This window comes from Cotesia glomerata, linkage group LG8 (genome assembly GCF_020080835.1).
Source record: "Cotesia glomerata isolate CgM1 linkage group LG8, MPM_Cglom_v2.3, whole genome shotgun sequence".
Taxonomy (NCBI): Eukaryota; Metazoa; Arthropoda; class Insecta; order Hymenoptera; family Braconidae; genus Cotesia; species Cotesia glomerata.
The window spans coordinates 16663972-16681052 of NC_058165.1; the positions used below are offsets into that span (position 1 = coordinate 16663972).

The 17081-nt window shown below is 25.9% G+C and overlaps 2 protein-coding genes across 5 annotated transcripts in view; one reads left to right on the forward strand and one right to left on the reverse strand.

The window, feature by feature from the left end:
* Window positions 1–17081, reverse strand: part of LOC123270511 (calcitonin gene-related peptide type 1 receptor-like) — a 280947-nt gene that overhangs the window by 3129 nt on the left and 260737 nt on the right. For all 3 annotated transcript variants that reach the window (XM_044736600.1, XM_044736601.1, XM_044736602.1), the window contains 4 exons: window positions 6840–7010; window positions 6488–6611; window positions 4609–4650; window positions 4331–4414 (listed from right to left, as the gene is read on the reverse strand). In XM_044736600.1, coding sequence (XP_044592535.1) covers window positions 4331–4414; window positions 4609–4650; window positions 6488–6611; window positions 6840–7010 — 421 coding nt within the window. The remainder of the gene's footprint in view (window positions 1–4330; window positions 4415–4608; window positions 4651–6487; window positions 6612–6839; window positions 7011–17081) is intronic.
* Window positions 1219–16776, forward strand: LOC123270504 (zinc finger protein 883-like). Of its 2 annotated transcripts, XM_044736582.1 has the most exons (5): window positions 1219–1377; window positions 11665–11797; window positions 11879–11983; window positions 14618–15820; window positions 15872–16776. In XM_044736582.1, the coding sequence occupies exons 1-5, from the start codon at window positions 1354–1356 to the stop codon at window positions 16483–16485; spliced, it is 2079 nt and encodes a 692-aa protein (XP_044592517.1). In that variant the 5' UTR covers window positions 1219–1353; the 3' UTR covers window positions 16486–16776. The 2 variants fall into 2 exon arrangements, with proteins under 2 accessions (XP_044592517.1, XP_044592516.1); XM_044736581.1 differs by having other exon boundaries at window positions 14618–16776.

Below are 17081 nucleotides of genomic sequence, written 5' to 3' on the forward strand. Positions count from 1 at the left end.
TCGGCGACTAAAATGTTATTGAAGGCGACTCGTCGCCGAAAATTTTTTTCTATTATTTTTATAAAAATTAATAAAGACTACGAAGAATTTTATCACAGTTTTTATGTTTCATGAATACTACTTGAAATTTAGTCATGTTTATGTTAATTTCAATATTTGTGGAAAAATTTTAATAAGTTTTATGATGATTTTCAGTTGCAATACGTATAATTGCACTCTTTTGGAATGAGAAAGATAATAATTTTATGCTGATGACTGAGTGTGATTACCTGAGTGATTTAATCACAATATTACGATAAAAATATATGTTAATTTATCTAAACTAATTTTATATTTCATGAATATTACTACGTAAAATTCAGTCAATGTTTATGTTAATTTAAATATTTGGAGAATAATTTTAATAAGCTTGATGACGATTTTAAGTTGCAATACATTTGATAGCGCAATTTAGAATAAGAAAGATAATTATTCAATGCCGATGACGGATTACCTGAGTGATTTAATCACAACATTACTATTGAAAGTATATACAATATTAGGGTGTCCGTTATTTACCAATTTGGTTTTTGACTTTGCAGCGCCCCTAAGATTTTTAGTTCGTGATCTAATAAAAAATATCAGACCCATATAAGCCCTTAATATTGATATTAAACCGTGCCACAAAGACGATACATTTCCGATTTAAATAATTTTGGGTTTTGGCACGTTTTACAATTAATTTTTTTGTTTCTATGCCAATCCATACATGGCAATGGCAAACAAGTATTTTTGTAGAAAATTGAACATTCTTCTATACATAGAAACAAAAAAAATTAATTGTAAAACGTGCCAAAACCCCATGTTATTTAAATGAGAAATGTATCTTCTTTGTGGCACGGTTCAATATCAATATTAAGGGCTTATATGGGTCTGATATTTTTTATTAGGTCACGAATTAAAAATCTAATGGGCACTGCAAAGTCAAAAACCAAATTGGTAAATAACGGACACCCTAATATAACATGTATGTTAATTTATCTAAACTAATTTTATGATGAAAATTTCACTTCATAAAATTTACTTGAATTTTGTATTCTAACTTATAATTTTGTTAAATGATAATAATTTTATAATTCTCAATAAACGAGATTTGAAAAAAAAATTTTCATTTAATTTTTATAATTTGAATTAATCGCGGTGACTTTGGGCGACTTTAGCGCCACAGGTCGGCTACGCGCCGAAAAGAAAGTCTGGGTACCCTGATTGGCATCACACGTACTTATAATTAGAAATCAGTACAATCTGTCACATTTTACCGGCTTAAAAATATTTATTTAACATTAAAAAAAAATATTAACAATAATTTTAACAATGGAAAATACAAAACTGACTAATGTAAGTACTTAAATTTTTCTATTTTACATTTTATATAAATAATTTCAAAACTAACCAACAAATAATGACATACTAAAATTAGCAGACATTTAACAATTTTTTATTTTTTTGATCAATAAAAATAAGTAAAAAAATTACTCTTAGTATTTTTCAAGTTTTCTACATGTCAAATTTTTTCTATTAACTTTTTTTTTGTTTAAAAAAATTTTACAAGAAAATTTTCATTATTAAAAAACTTAAAAATTAATTTAGCATATAATTAATAATTTTAAGAATTTTATAACAAATAAAAATTGGAAAAAAATTGACATTTAGAAAATTAAAAAAAAAAAACAAAAAATCCAATTTTTCTCAAATAAAATAAAAAACTTTTCTAGTGACTGCTAACTTTAATATCATAAAAAAGTATGACATTTAATTTTCTTTAACAAATAAATTAGTTCCAAAAAATGAAAATAAAATTAGCAGAAAGCTGACAATTTTCAGAATTTTTTTTATTAATAAAATTATTACAAAAAAATTAAAAGAAAAAATTTATAAAATTTGAAAAACTATACGTGCAATTTTTTAAAAATATTTTTTTATTGCAAATTCAATTAATAATAAATAATAGTTTAAAAAAACTAAAAACACGCTTTTTATAGAAAACCAAACTAAAAAACAGAAAATAAATTTAAATTAAGAATAGTGTTAAAAATTTCAATAAATATAAATTAATAATAGTGTAAATAAAAAAAATGTATTTTATTTTAAAAAAAGCGTGAGGTGCATGGTGTCAATAGTTATTAATATTTTAATGACAGATATCAGTAGTGTGATTATCATTTTGATAATATCTTAAAAAGCACCCACGCTTTTTAAAATAAAATACATTTTTTATTTACACTATTATTAATTTATATTTATTGAAATTTTTAACACTATTCTTAATTTAAATTTATTTTCTATTTTTAGTTTGGTTTTCTATAAAAGCGTGTTTTAGTTTTTAAACTATTATTTATTTTTTACTTTTTAGTTTGGTTTATTTATAAAAGCGTGATTTTTTAGTTTTTTTTAAACTATTATTTGTTGATTATCAAAAATATTCAGGCGCGCAAATTACCCACGGAGAGTTACATACTGACATACTGACATACTGACATACAAGTGAAGCTAATAAAAAATAATTATTTATAAATATTATAAATACGGGGAATCAGAGTTCGATTTCGAAGAGCGAGCCTGAGAAACGGCTACCAGAACCAAGGAAGGCCGCAGGCGCGCAGATTACCCACGGAGAGTTACATACTGACATACTGACAAACTGACATACAAGTGAAGCTAATATAAAGCGTGTAAAAATGTCAATAGTTCACCAGATACAAAGTCATTTCTTAATTATGTGTCTGGAGATAGAGTATTTTCGAATGCAGCCTAAATACTTAGCATCATAAATTGACTATAGGTGAGAATGATATGAAACCATGAAAAGGCATAATTCCAGGTCAAGACTTTCCCAACGATATCAAATGTAACCATAAAAACCCATTTTATCATATAAATACACTGGCCACAAAGTTTTGCTTATTCTCTTAATAAATATAGATTATCAATTGTACTTTTCTCCCAAAAAATATTTATTAATAGAAAAAATTTCATAAACTAACAAGTTATTTCCAAATAAATAAATTTAATAATTAAAATATTAGATTTAAATTTAATTTTAAAAGCATCCGCCAGGTGGCTATTTTTTCTCGTAGTTAAAACTCTAAAATTTGAGTATTTATGTTCACTTAAAAAATTTTCAGAGGTCCAGAGTTCGACTCCCAGGTAAGGAAATTTTTTTGTAGTTAAAGAAGAATTTTTTTTATATTTAATAAGCTTCAGTAACTTATAATAATTGATTTTGTAACATTAAATAATTTAATAAATATTTATAAGAGAAAATTTATTAGTCGTTAATGAATATTTGTTTATAATTTACAAATATTTATTAATTGTTTTTTTTCCCAACAAATACTTGTTTATAGTTGAAAAATTTCATAAACTAACAAGTTTTTTCCAAATAAATAAATTTAACAATTATAAATAAATTAGATTTAAATTTAGTTTTAAAACTCTTCGCCAGGTGGCGATTTCTTTTCGTAGTTAGAATTTTAAAATTTGAGTATTTATGTTGACTAAAAAATTTTCAGAGATTCCGAGTTTGTATTCTAGGCAAGGAAATCTTTTTATAGTGAAAGAAGAATTTTTTTTCTATTTAATAAGCTTCATTAACTGATAATAACTGACTTTTTAACATTAATTAATTCAATAAACATTTATTAATTTTCAATAAAAATTTATTAGACCCTTTAAAATAAAAAATGAGTAAAAAAAATTAATTTTGAGACTTTTTATAACTCTAAGATTTCAATAGATAATTTCATTAGGTATAAAAAATTATTAGAATAATTAGAAAAAATGTAAAAAATAAAATTAGTGAATAAAATGGTTGTAATAAGTTACAGAATTTCTTTTAGCGGTAAAAATAATTAGTATATCTTCTTTTCACTAAAAAAAATTAATTAACTATTAATAAATATTTATTAACTGTTAATGAATGTCCTTTTCTTCCAAAAAATATTTATTATTAGATTATTACTTATATAATAATCATAATCAATAAAAGAACAAATTGTTAAAATAAATAAATTTATTAACAATTAATAAATTCTTCTATCAGTAAATTAAGTATAATATTTTATAAAATAATTAAAAAAAAAATTTAACTTCTCCTATGGCTTGCGTTTCACAATTAATGTAACAAAAGCTCTAGTTATTTTATAATGCACGTACAGCATTGTTGTGCACAATAATAAATGCAAGCTACATGACAAAGCATAAACCTTACAATTTACTCGCTTTTTTACTCTATTATTTTTCTTCTTTTTTTAAGGTTTGTGTATTATTTACTACGGTTTAGTTTACTCACAGACACTGTTGTTGCGGTGCATGAGTTGGCACGTTTTCTGATAAGTACAGAACCTTCCCATTTTCGCTTAAACTGCGCTATGACCTAAAATATATACAATATTTATAGTATGCAATAGTATGTTCATCAATCATTATCGGTTTGTCAATAAATATATAAATAATCATCGACATACAACAAAATTTATTAACGGTCGGTCTCTTGATGTAAACATGCACTAAAAACTGTTTAATATTCTAGATTATTACTCACTAGTGATGGAAAAAGATTTTTCTTACCTCACCGTTACAGAAGCAGAACAAAATCGCGACACATAGACCCTGAAAAAAATTTTTAAAGTTGATATTAATTTATACATTTATATATTTGTAAATATCTTATAAAATTTTACATTGAAAATTTTCTTAAGTAAAATTTTATAATTTTTATATGCTTCTTTTATTAAAATAATATTATTTTCATAAAATTTTGTTTTTTTTTAATTATTATATTAAAAAAATTTTAATGTTTCTTCCTGAATTTTTTCAATATTTAAAAAATAAATTTGAAATAAATTTTTTTCAAATAGATTTTAACAGTGAAAGAATCTTATTTTTAATTTTACCAAATTTATGTAATGATTTAGCTAGTTAAAAAAAAAATTATAAATAACAATAACAAATATGAGAAATATCATAAATATATTATTTATAAAAAAATCGTGTGCGCTTATCATTTAAAAATTGTCAATAATAAAGAAATGACGTTGTATTTTGTTCACAAATGATATATTTAACGATATAAGCTCATTTTGGAGTTACACTTATCGAGACCTTTCATTTGAATACCCACATGAATTTTTTATATATTTTATATATTTCATAAATATGAGAAATATCATAAATATAAAATATATTAAAAAAATCGTGTGCGTACTCAAATGAAAGGTCTCGATGAACGTAACATCAGGATGAGCTTATCTCTTAAATAATGTTAATAATTAAGGAATGACGTTGTATTTTGTCTACTGGTAATATTTTTAACGATATAAGCTCATCTTAGAGTTACACTTATCGAGACCTATCGTTTAAATACCCACACGAATTTTTTATATATTTTATATATTTATAAATATGAGAAATATCATATATATAAAATATATGAAAAAAATCTTGTGCGTACTCAAATGAAAGATCTCGATGAGCGTAACTGCAAGATGATCTTATATCTTAAAAAATGTCAATAATTAAGAAGTGACGTTGTATTTTGTCCATCAATGATATTTTCAACAATATAAGCTCATTCTAGAGTTACATTTATCAAGACCTTTCATATGAATACCCACATGAATTTTTTCATATATTTTATATATTTAGCAAATATAAGAAATATCATATATATAAAAAAAATCGTGTGCGTACTTAAATGAAAGGTCTCGATAACCTTAACATCAGGATGAGTTTATATCTTAAAAAATGTCATTTATTAAGAAATTACTTTGTATTTTATCTACTGATGATATTTTCAACAATATAAGCTCATCTTGGAGTTACCCTTATCGAGACCTTTCATTTAAGTACCCACATAATTTTTTCATATATTTATATATATTATATATATGTATATATGAAAAATTTATCAAAATGCATGTGGGTACTCGAATAAACGGTCTCGATGAGCGTAACATCAAGATGAGCTTATATCTTAAAAAATGTCATTACCTAAGAAATTACGTTGTATTTTGTCTACCGATGATATTTCCAACGATATAAGCTCATTCTAGAGTTACACTCATCGAGACCTTTCATTTGAGTACCCACTCAAATTTTTCATATATTTTATATATTTCATAAGTATGAGAGATATCATATATGTAAGATATATGAAAAAAATCATGTGCGTACTCAAATGAAAGTTCTCGATGAGCGTAACATCAGGATGAGCTTATATCTTAATGAATGTCAATATTTATATTTTTTTTCAATTTCTAAGATTAATAAAAAATTTTTAAAGATCTAACTATAGCACAATAAAATATTTGAAATAAAAAAGATATATAATGATTAATATAAAAAATTAAATCCGTATAAATTACAAACAAAATACAGAACATTGATAAAAATCTGAGAAGTAAAATATCTAACAAAGTTAACTAAATCACAATGAATAAATTCTCACTTGAAATGAAGCAGTAACAGCAGAAACGATGTCATGAGTTTTTTCCCAGGAATGTCCTGGCGGAGGACGGAACGGTATCACGAGATAGTGCAGACCCAGAAGCGGGACTAGGAGCAGGGTGGCTCTGAAATAAATAATCGTTTAGTTTAGTTGGTAACTGAGTGGAGGGTTTTTATACTTTGGGTATAGTTGAATAATTCATTGTTAAAGCCCGGTTAGTGCGAGGACAGTGCGATAATGATCTTTCATGGAAAACTTTTTGCCAGAATGGATAAAGTTAAAAAAAAAAAATTGGCTAAAAAATTACACGGAAAAAGTTTCCGGATCTACATCTAGAGTTTGTTCTTTATACCTGAAAGCTTGAAGCATCGAGCGTGGTGGCCGGGTTCCGATTGCTGGACCAGCTCTTAACTTGGTCAGAAGAACGCGAACAATGTTGCAGAGAAAGAGCAGGTTGAGGAGGGTTGACACGCAGACGGGGTAAACCAGGACGCTTGTGAAGTTTCCTTCGTCGATCCAGCATCTGATGAATTCCAGAATTTATATTACTTTTTTTTTGTTTAATTATTTTAGCTGACCTTTTAAACTTAAAATTAGATAAATGGTTTTTTTTTTTAACTTGTCAGTGATTTAAATTGATTTTTTTTCTTATATATTTAGAAATACTAAGTATATATAAAATCGTAAGAAACTTTTTTTATAGAAAATTAAATTCTCTACCTGAAAGGTTCTTATCAATTTTCTTCTCTCTTATCATCTATCCAGAATTTCAATTTTAAACATGATTTCAACTGTGTTTGCTCAGACCAAGTATTTAAAAAGTTTAAAATTGGAATTCTGGGTTGAATACTGAAGATATGAAAAAATGATAAGAAACTTTTTTTTATAGAAAATTAAATTTTTTAAAAAACAAGGTCTTTATCAATTTTTTCATATCTTTTATCGTTTATTCAGAATTTTGATGCCAAATTTGATTTTAATCGTGCCTAATTAGACAAAGTGAATAGAAAGTTAAAAATCAAAATTTTGGCTTAAATATTGAAAATACGAAAAGTAAGATAACTTTTTTAACTCTGAGCCAATTTTTTTCATGTTCTATTTTTTACACTGAACATTTATTAATTCTTAATGAATTTTATTTAATAAATTAATTTTTCAATGTTTTTTTAATTATTTTAATTATTTCAAATAATTTATAGTTAAATATATAAACAATAATGTTTCTAAGGTTGAAATAATATAAAAGTTTTTTTAATAAACAACTTCATGGACACATTTTGTACTTGTCCCACCAGTCACAATAAAAAAAATTTTTTTAATTGTTTCTACGTAGGTAATCAGTCTAATTCTTCATAATATTGAATGTTTGTAGGATAAATTTTGTATTGAGATGGAATCATTTTTTAAAAGTTTAGTGGTCGAACTGAAATTGGACTTTATATTTGTAAAAATTATATTTAATTAAAATTATATTTCATTAATAATAATTATAATGAAAGCATTATAAGTATACCGCGGTAAGAGAGAAGGATTTTTCTTAGTCTCTCCAGTCACACTCAGTTAAATGATAATTACGAGAAACTTAAAAAGTAATCGTTGTTTTTGACAAAGGGATGTTGTTAATTAGTTATTCTTCTATATTATAAGATAAATTTTACTACAGTATAAGTTCCAGTCACATAATTATACACAGAAAGAAAAATTTTTTGACTGGAGAACAAAATTCTTGGCTTAAGAAAATTTTCGGGTGCCTAAAGGAAGATCGAAGTTGTGTTGGCCGAAGTAACAATTTTTTTTGAAATTCTATTCTTGGTGGAAGTCATTTTTTCTTAATTCAAATTATCATAAATACTTGATTCAATAAATTTTTATATTTGATTAAGATTTCTAGATACTTCAGGGAAGCAGCGCCACCTACTTCAGCTGAGAAAAAAATTTTCTCACCTTGAGAAAATTTTTCTCTTCAATATTTGATACCCATTTTTTATTATTTTAGCGTGCAATTATACATATTGAATGAAAAAAAATGATGAAATATTATTTGATCTTCCCATTTGACACGTTAATCAATAGAAATATTAATGAAAATTTACTTCTATCTTTATATTTAATTTTTTGGAGCAAGAGAGAAATTTTCTCAAAACAAGAAAATTTACTTCTATCAAGAACTAAATTTTTTGGAGCAAGAGGCTGAATTTTCTTAAAACAAGAAGATTTTCTTGACTTAAATAAATTTTCTTTGATCAAGATACGTATTTCTTAAAACAAGAGAATTAATTTTGTTGGAATAAATGAAATTTCTTGTGTCAAAAAAAAATTTTTTTTTCGCTCAAGAAAACAATTAGGAAGAAAAACATTTTCTTGGTTCAAGTGAACCTTTTTTTCTGTGCAGTGATTAGAAAGTTGAAAATCAAAATTTTGGCTTAAATATTGAAAATATGAAAAAATCATAGGATAACTTTTTCGTAGAAAATTTCTACAATAATGATTTTTATCAGTTTTTTCGTATCTCTCTCCTTTCAGCCAGAATTTAAACTCAAACTGATATCTTCAAAAATCAAAAAAAAAATCATCCCATAATTATGAAAATATACATTTAAAAAAAATTGTAATTTTTTTTTAAATTCAAGTGCGTTGAAATTTAATTATTACCAAAAAAAGTACTTAAGTTCCAACATAAATTTTATCTTCAAATAATACGAAGCTTAAGTAATAATTAATAATTGAATAAGATCGGCATAATTGACAAAATTAAAGATAACATATCCGGCTTCATGAATGACAAACAGAATAATGGCTTGGTATTTATGGAGCTTGTAGCCTAAGCTTCTGGTGCACTAATGCTCTGGATAAATTGTATAGAACAGTGGTACGGAATCCTCGTCTCGTTATACGTTAAATATGTGAAGGTGGAGAGGACAGTAATCCGATGGACAAACCGCAATATCCATCGAGGCATTGGGTATCCTGATACTCTATAACAGACCGGTGGTTACTACGTCAATCGATCTTCCAACTTGTCTGCTATCATCAGCATAAATCAATTTGTTATCTTCATATATTTAGCATAATATGCACCAGAATACAGAATCGATTTTGTTATTATGTTCGGCGATGAGAATCCTGGATTCGGGTTCGATTCCCGATTTAGGCTGTCTGAATTATTTTTTCTTGAAATGGTTAATATTTTGCAGAATAAAACCTGTAAGCAAAATGCACTTAAGTGCAAAAAAATCAAATATTGACCAGAAAGATTAAAAACTAAATTTGAAAAAAATTTAGTGATTTAATTTTATATTCAAGGCAATTATTAATTTTTGATCATACTTGAAAAATTTGTGGATTTTTGTAAAAGGGCGCATAAAAAAATTTTTTTTTGTCATTCTTTTTAAAATCACTCAAAACACAAAAATCTGTAAAAAAAAAATTCGAGCGTCTTAAAGCTAAAAGGGCGTAACTCAAAACATGCACCCTTTTAGCTATTAGAAAAGTAGTGACTAAAGCTAAAATGGCGCAAAAAAAAAATTTAAGTTTTTATAAAAAATTTTGATAAATAGCTTCACAAGACATGAAATGAAAAAATTTAATAAATAAAACAAAATTTCCCAAGTACTTAAACAATATTGAAGAAATAATAATTTTAAACTATTTTTATACAAGCAATGAATAAATAAATTAATCGAAAACTAATGAGATTAAAATAATTTTCAAATAAAAATAAATTAATATAATCACGCATATTTAGCAATTTTTAAAAAATATTTTTAAGTTAGAATATGCCTCTTTGACTCTAACGTTTTTTTTAATTTTTCGACTAAAAATGGGCATTTTGATGAATTGTTTAGAAAAAAAATTTTATAGGCTTTTTTAGCTTTAGGTCATAAAATTTTTAAATTCCTAATGATAAAAAAGTGCTTAATTAGAGACATACACCCTTTTAGCTTCAGGAAATCAATGCTTCATTTTTAGGCGAAGAATATGGCAACCAATTGATTGATAATAAAAAAAAATTATACGCTCTTTTCCTTTTTAATAAACACTTACAAATTGATACCAAAAAAATGTCTTAATTTTTTATATTTAATCTTATTTAAAATTGTTTTGTCTAAAAATTATAGCTCTAATTTTTTTAAATAATATGTTTATTTTTGAGTAAACTATTTAAATTACAATCTTCATGAATAAATTTCATAATAACTTTATTAATAAAACAATTTAGGTATTAAATTTTTTTCTAATAATTTTTTAGGATACAATCAAAAGTATAAGCTTGATTTTTTATTGTTTTAAAATCTTTAAAAATATTTGTAATTCAGTATTTTTCAATAACATTAAAATTAAGAATAATTAAAAAAAGGAATGCCTATGAATTTTAAATGATATCGAAATCAGCAGATGTTAAAAATATTTTAATTAATTTTATTAATTAAATTAGAGCTTAAAAAATTTTTTTTTAAATTGTACATAAAGTTTTCCAATTTTTAACATAAAAATTTTTTGTAATTATTTTTTCACTAAGAAAAATCCGAAAAATTAATAAATGTCTACTAATTTAATTTCCATAAATTATAAAAAAATAATTGTTAGTGCTAATTTATTTATTAAATGACACTGGAGTTAGCAGACGTCTAAAAATTTTTGATTTTTTTTTTCTTTTTAATTAAATTATAACTAAAAAGATCTTTCTAAAAAATTTCACTTATAGTTTTTCAAGTTTTTTACATGTGAAATTTTTTTTAATTGTTTAATTGAAATTTTTTCAATAAAAAAGTTCTAAAAAATTTGAATTGTCAGCTAACTTCATTTTCATATTTATTAAATAAATCTGAGAGTAAAAATGGTTTTATTTAAATCGAATTTTAAATTTCCCGCTCATTTTTATTTTTTTTCAACCTTTGCCGTCAGAGGTCAGAGTACATAAGAAAACATTGCCCAAAATTCTCAGTTCCACACGTTCCACAGTTTCATTCTTTGTACAAAGGTTCGACGAAATTATAACCTAAATTTACAAATAATTTTGAAGATGTCTATTAACACCAAGAATTGAAGTAAATACCGACAGCAAATCTCTTGCAAAAATACCAGAGTCTAAAACTGAAGAAATAAGTTTTGAGGTTATATTTGTAGTTGTTATAATATAGTTTATGTTATTGAAATATTCAAAATTTTTTTTTCAGAATTCTGTGATTGATGATTCTTCAGACGAAAAATTTACCTTGAATTATTCTGAAAGTTCAAACGAAGGTTTTGGAATTGTTGATCAAGTTGGCAAGATAGGATTTGAAAATGATGTTTCTCTTCAGAACTTAAGTAATTACAATAAAATGTTGAAATAATTTCAATAATAATTGAAAAATTTTTTTGTTAAAATTGACTTTTTTTTTTTTTTAGAAAAAATAACTCTAAATGAAGGGAAAATTTTAAATCAAGAGCAAGTTTCAATTCAAGATTTATTTAAAATTTCTTCAATAATGAAACCCAAGGCTGTAAAAAGAAGTAAGTATAAGTTAGAATTTGAATCGACAGAAAATGAAAATTTAAGGAGATCCACGCGAAGTAGTCAAATTTTTAAAACTTCGTGAAAATTTGTAAACTCAATCTACGTAGCCTGATAATTAATAAAAATATTGCAAAACAGTAGATTTCCGGGATATTTAATCAAATAATTAGGTTTGAAAATTGTAATTTTTACATGTAGGTAAATGGAGATTCTACCAGCCGTGTATTTGGTTAGAAATTTAATGCAATTAACGATTTTAAAAAGATTTTATTTTCATTGAATTTGATTGAAAAATGATAAGCTTTCGATTAAAATAATAAGAAAATAGGTTTCCGAACGTATTACGGAGATATTTTATATTTTTTCTGAAAAATCACAAGGAACTTCCGTTCTTTAAAATCTTGCATTTCACTTGGCAACACCGCTTGCGCTGTTACTCGGCGCATAAGTAACCGCGGTTTTTTTAATTGCTAGAAGATCTTAGTCATTTTAGTTAGACAGTAAACATAAATAAATTTTAAGGATAGGGAACTCTTGAGGTGTTGTCAAGTGTATACCGGTAATTCAGAGTGCTATATTTTTTATTAGTTAATAAAAAGTTAATAATTATTTAATGGGTAAATTTTTCGGTAAATTCCTCAAAAATGTTATTAATTAATTTAAAAATTAATTTGAAGATGCATAACAAAAGTATTTCTACGTATTATTTTTTTATAGACATTCTTTATACTAGGAGGGTACTTAGATCGCCTTAATAATAAAAAATAAATTGGATCAAGAAGTTAGTTTAAAATAATTCCACTAGGTGACTACGGCTCTTATAGTTAGAATTCTAAAATCTGAGTATTTAAGGAGATCCACGCGGAGAAGTCAAATTTTTATAACTGAAAATTTGTAAATTCAATCTATGTAGCTTAATAATTAGTAGAAAAATTTAAAAACAGGTTTCTGGGATATTTAATGAAATAATTAGGTTTGAAAATTGTAATTTTTACATAAAAATGGAGATTCTACCAGCCGTGTATTTGGTTAAGAATTTAATGCAATTAATGATTAAAAAAAAATTTTTTTTTCATTGAATTTGATTGAAAAAATAATAAGCTTTCGATTAAAACAATAAAGAGAGTAGGTCTCCGAACCTATTACGGAGATATTTTATATATTTTTTATGAAAAATCACAAGGAACTTCCGTTCTTTAAAGTCTTGTATTTGACTTGGCAACACTGCTTGCGCAGTTACTCGGCGCATAAGCAACCACGGTTTTTTAAATACTAGAAGATCTTAGTAATTTTAGTTAGAACCGTCAACACAAATAAATTTTAAGGTTAGGGAACTCTTGCAGTGTTGTCAAGTGTATAACGGTAATTCAGAGTACTATATTTTTTATTAGTCAATTAAATGTTAATAATTATTTAATGAGTAAATTTTTCGGAAATTTCCTCAAAAATGTTATTAATTAATTTAAAAATTAATCTTAAGGAGCATAACAAAAGTATTTCTACGTAATATTTTTTTATAGACATTCTTTACATTAAGAGGGTACTTGGATCTTCTTGAAAGCCCGAAAAAAATTTTGGGATGTCGCTCAATACTTTTTAATGATTAGAAAACCATTAAAAATTTTTTATTTTATTCTTAATAATTTTTTAAAAATTAATTCTCGGTTTCACCGCTAGGTGGCTCACGGCTCTCGCTTCTAGAAAAATCTTACTAGAGAATATATATAAGGACGGCGCAAAAAGACTATTTTTTTTAGCTTATAATATAGACTGACGATAAAAAATATTAAAAATTCAATTTCGGACATTCTGAACTTTTTAAAAATCTTGGGTGACTTCTAAAAAATTTTTATAGAGCTGATCTATAATAAACTAACATATCTTCATAGGACTTAAAAACCCTGGTATGAATTTTTTCGAAAGCGAGAGCTGCTGGCCACCTAACGGTGAAACCAAGAACTAATTTTGTAAAAAAAAAAACAAAATTCTTCAAAATTTTTTATCTAAAAAGAAAATTGTGTTATTTAATTAAAAGATAAGAATAAAAAAAAATTTTTTTAATTTTAAAGAGGATAGCCACTAGGGTGCGTCAAAATTTATTCTTCGAAAGCAACCTTTTTAAATTGGAATTTTGAGTTTCGCTTTTAACAAGAGCTGCATTTGGGCATTTACTAATATATTTTGGTGTGTTACGATTTATTTGATATTCACAGAATTTTTTAACAGGAGCTTCGTTTGGCCAAATTTTGAAAATTTTAAATTCCTGAAAAAATGCTTAAACAAAACTCCTGTTAAAAAATTATGTGAATATCAAATAAATCCTGACACATGAAAATATCTCAGGAAATGCCCAAACCTAACTCCTGCTAAAGGCGGAACTCAAAAACCCCATTTTAAAAGGTTACTTTTAGAGATTAAATTTTGACGCACCCTAATAGCCACTGTGAAATTAAAAAAAAAAAACTATTAAATAAGTAAACTTTTCGAAAATTTCCTCAAAAATCTTTTTAATTAATTTAAAAATTAATTTTAAGATGCATAACAAAAGTATTTTTACGTATAATTTTTTTATAGACATTCTTCACACTAGGAGGGTACTTGGATCTCTTTAATTTGTATAATTTTTGCAGAACGGCTTCAAAGACGTAAAAAGAGCCGCCAGGTTTTCCCTTCCAGTAAGGGCAGCTGCACAATAAAATTAAGGTCAAAGTCCCACGTGGAGAAGTTAGAGGAAAAACACATTCTAACTCACAGTGATTTAAAATCTTTTGTGTGCGAAGTTTGTGACGCTAGATTTTCTCGAAAATATCATTTACTTAGACACATTTACGGTGATAAAAATAAAAAAATTTTTGAATGCGACATTTGTTCGGAAAAATTAGCAAAAAAATGCGGATTGATAAAACATATTAAAAGTCATTCGGAAAATAAAGACTGTTTAATCAAAAAAAATAACAAGTCTGGAATTTTTCAATGTTCTATTTGTTTATCCAAATTTGCGAGTTCAAGCAATTTAAAAAGACATGCGCGCATTCATACGGAGGAAAAACCGCACGCGTGCAAGATTTGTCCCGAAAGATTTTTCCGGAAAGATTATTTACAGCGTCATTATCTTTTTCACGAGAAACAGTCTTTGTTTAAGTGTTCCATTTATTCAGAAAAATGTGAGAACATGGCTGAGCTGGTCAATCATAAAAGAGATCACTTGAAGGAAAAACCTTTTAAGTGCAATGTTCGTTACAACAGATTTGTTGATGTTAATAAACTGAAAAGCCATCGTGAAATTCACAAAGACAAAAAACTAAACCGTAAAACATTTGAGTGCGATGTTTGTTTATCTCAATTTTCTAGAAAAGATAATTTGATCACTCATTTAAGAGTTCATGAGAAATTTCCGCTTGTTTGCGAGATTTGTTCGGAACAATTTGTTAAAAGAGTTAATCTAAAAGAACACGTGAAAATTCATATGGGTGGAAAACTTTTTATGTGTAACGATTGCTTTAAATTATTTGCTGAAAGCGAAAAGTTAGAAGAGCACGTAAGAATTCATGATGAAGAAAAGCCACATATTTGTATGATTTGCTCGAAAAGATTCAAACGAAATGACCGATTGCTTAAGCACTTACAGTTTCATACTGAAGAGAATCCGTTTGTGTGCGAAGTTTGTTCGATAAGATTCGCTGAAAAAAGGTCTCTGGTTATTCACTCAAGAACTCACAAGACGGCTTTTAGGTGCAACATTTGTTCAGCGAAGTTCATTCGGAAAAGCGAGCTTGGAAATCATGTGAAAAGTCATATAAATAAAAAGTCATTCAAGTGCAGCGATTGCTTTGCGGTATTTTTTGAAAGAAATGAATTTGAGCGCCATTTTGAAACTCACGTTAAATATCAATGTTCGATTTGTGGGAAGAAATTCAACCGCAAGGACAGTTTGACTTGTCATAAACGAACTCATGTTGAAAAAAAATCTTTTGAGTGTGATAATTGCTCGAAAAAATTCAATCGGAAATCTGGCATTGTTAATCATATGAAAAGTCATATGAAGAAAAAATTAATGAAATGTCTTTATTGCTCTGAGAAATTTTTTCAAAAGAATCAATTGGAAAGCCACACGCGGATTCATACGAAAGAAAAGCCGTTTAAGTGTGAGAATTGTACTGCGAGGTTCAAACGAAAGGATCATTTAGGTAGACACTATCGAATCCATACTGGGGAAAAACCGTTTGTGTGCAAAATTTGTAAAGCCAAATTTTATCGGAAAGATTACTTGGCTGATCACGAAAAAAAACATGAGGAAGATGAATCTTATAATTGTGAGATTTGTTCGGAAAAATTTGTTCGGAGAAAGGATTTTTGTACTCATGTTAGAAATCATGAACGAGAAAAGACATTCAAGTGCAAATATTGCAAGGCGAAGTTTTTTAACATTGAGGAATTGAAGGAACATGTTACGATTCATGCTGAAAGAGTTTTTATAAGAAGCTTGCAGGTTTTTTAGTACTAATTTCAGTAGTAATTTTTAAAGACTATTTTTATTGAAGGTGTATGAAATTTTATGGAAGGTAGTGTTATTTTTAAAGTAAATACTTGCTTTTATGTATAGCATATATATTTATAAAAATGATGCTAATAATTAAAATAATACTCTGGAGAATAATTGCGGCTGTAAATAATCGAATGTTCCTAATATGAGTATTAGGGTGGCCCAAAAAGAAATTTTTTTTGTTTTAGTCTTGAGTGAAAAAATGTTAGTTTTTGATATTTTAAGAGCCCTTTCTAAAGGACAGCTAAAAACAAAGTTTTTAAGAGGTCGCTCCAAATTTTTTTAAATTTCAAAAATCATCAAAAATCGAATTTATTTTTTTTTTTAATTATTTTTCTCGTTACAAGTATAATTGTATAGACCAAAAAAAATTAGTTTCTAAAAGTTTCAGTTCAAAATTTAAATTTTGAAAGGTCGCTCATAATTTTTTTTTTTCTTTAATCAGTCATATCGCCGACTTTAACTGTTGGGAGTGGTATTTTGGGGTCTTTTTGGTTCGTAAAAATCTTAACCTACGCGACAAGGGTCAAATCTCACCCAAGCTGGTTTCT

What these genes read in the sequence shown, in the direction of transcription:
- LOC123270504 (XM_044736581.1), top strand. Translation starts at nt 1,354, where the DNA reads ATGGAAAATACAAAACTGACTAAT. An exon ending in TGTTTCTCTTCAGAACTTAA is followed by an intron (nt 11,798 to 11,878) that starts GTAATTACAATA and finishes TTTTTTTTTTAG; the next exon opens with AAAAAATAACTCTAAATGAA. An exon ending in ACCCAAGGCTGTAAAAAGAA is followed by an intron (nt 11,984 to 14,617) that starts GTAAGTATAAGT and finishes TAATTTTTGCAG; the next exon opens with AACGGCTTCAAAGACGTAAA.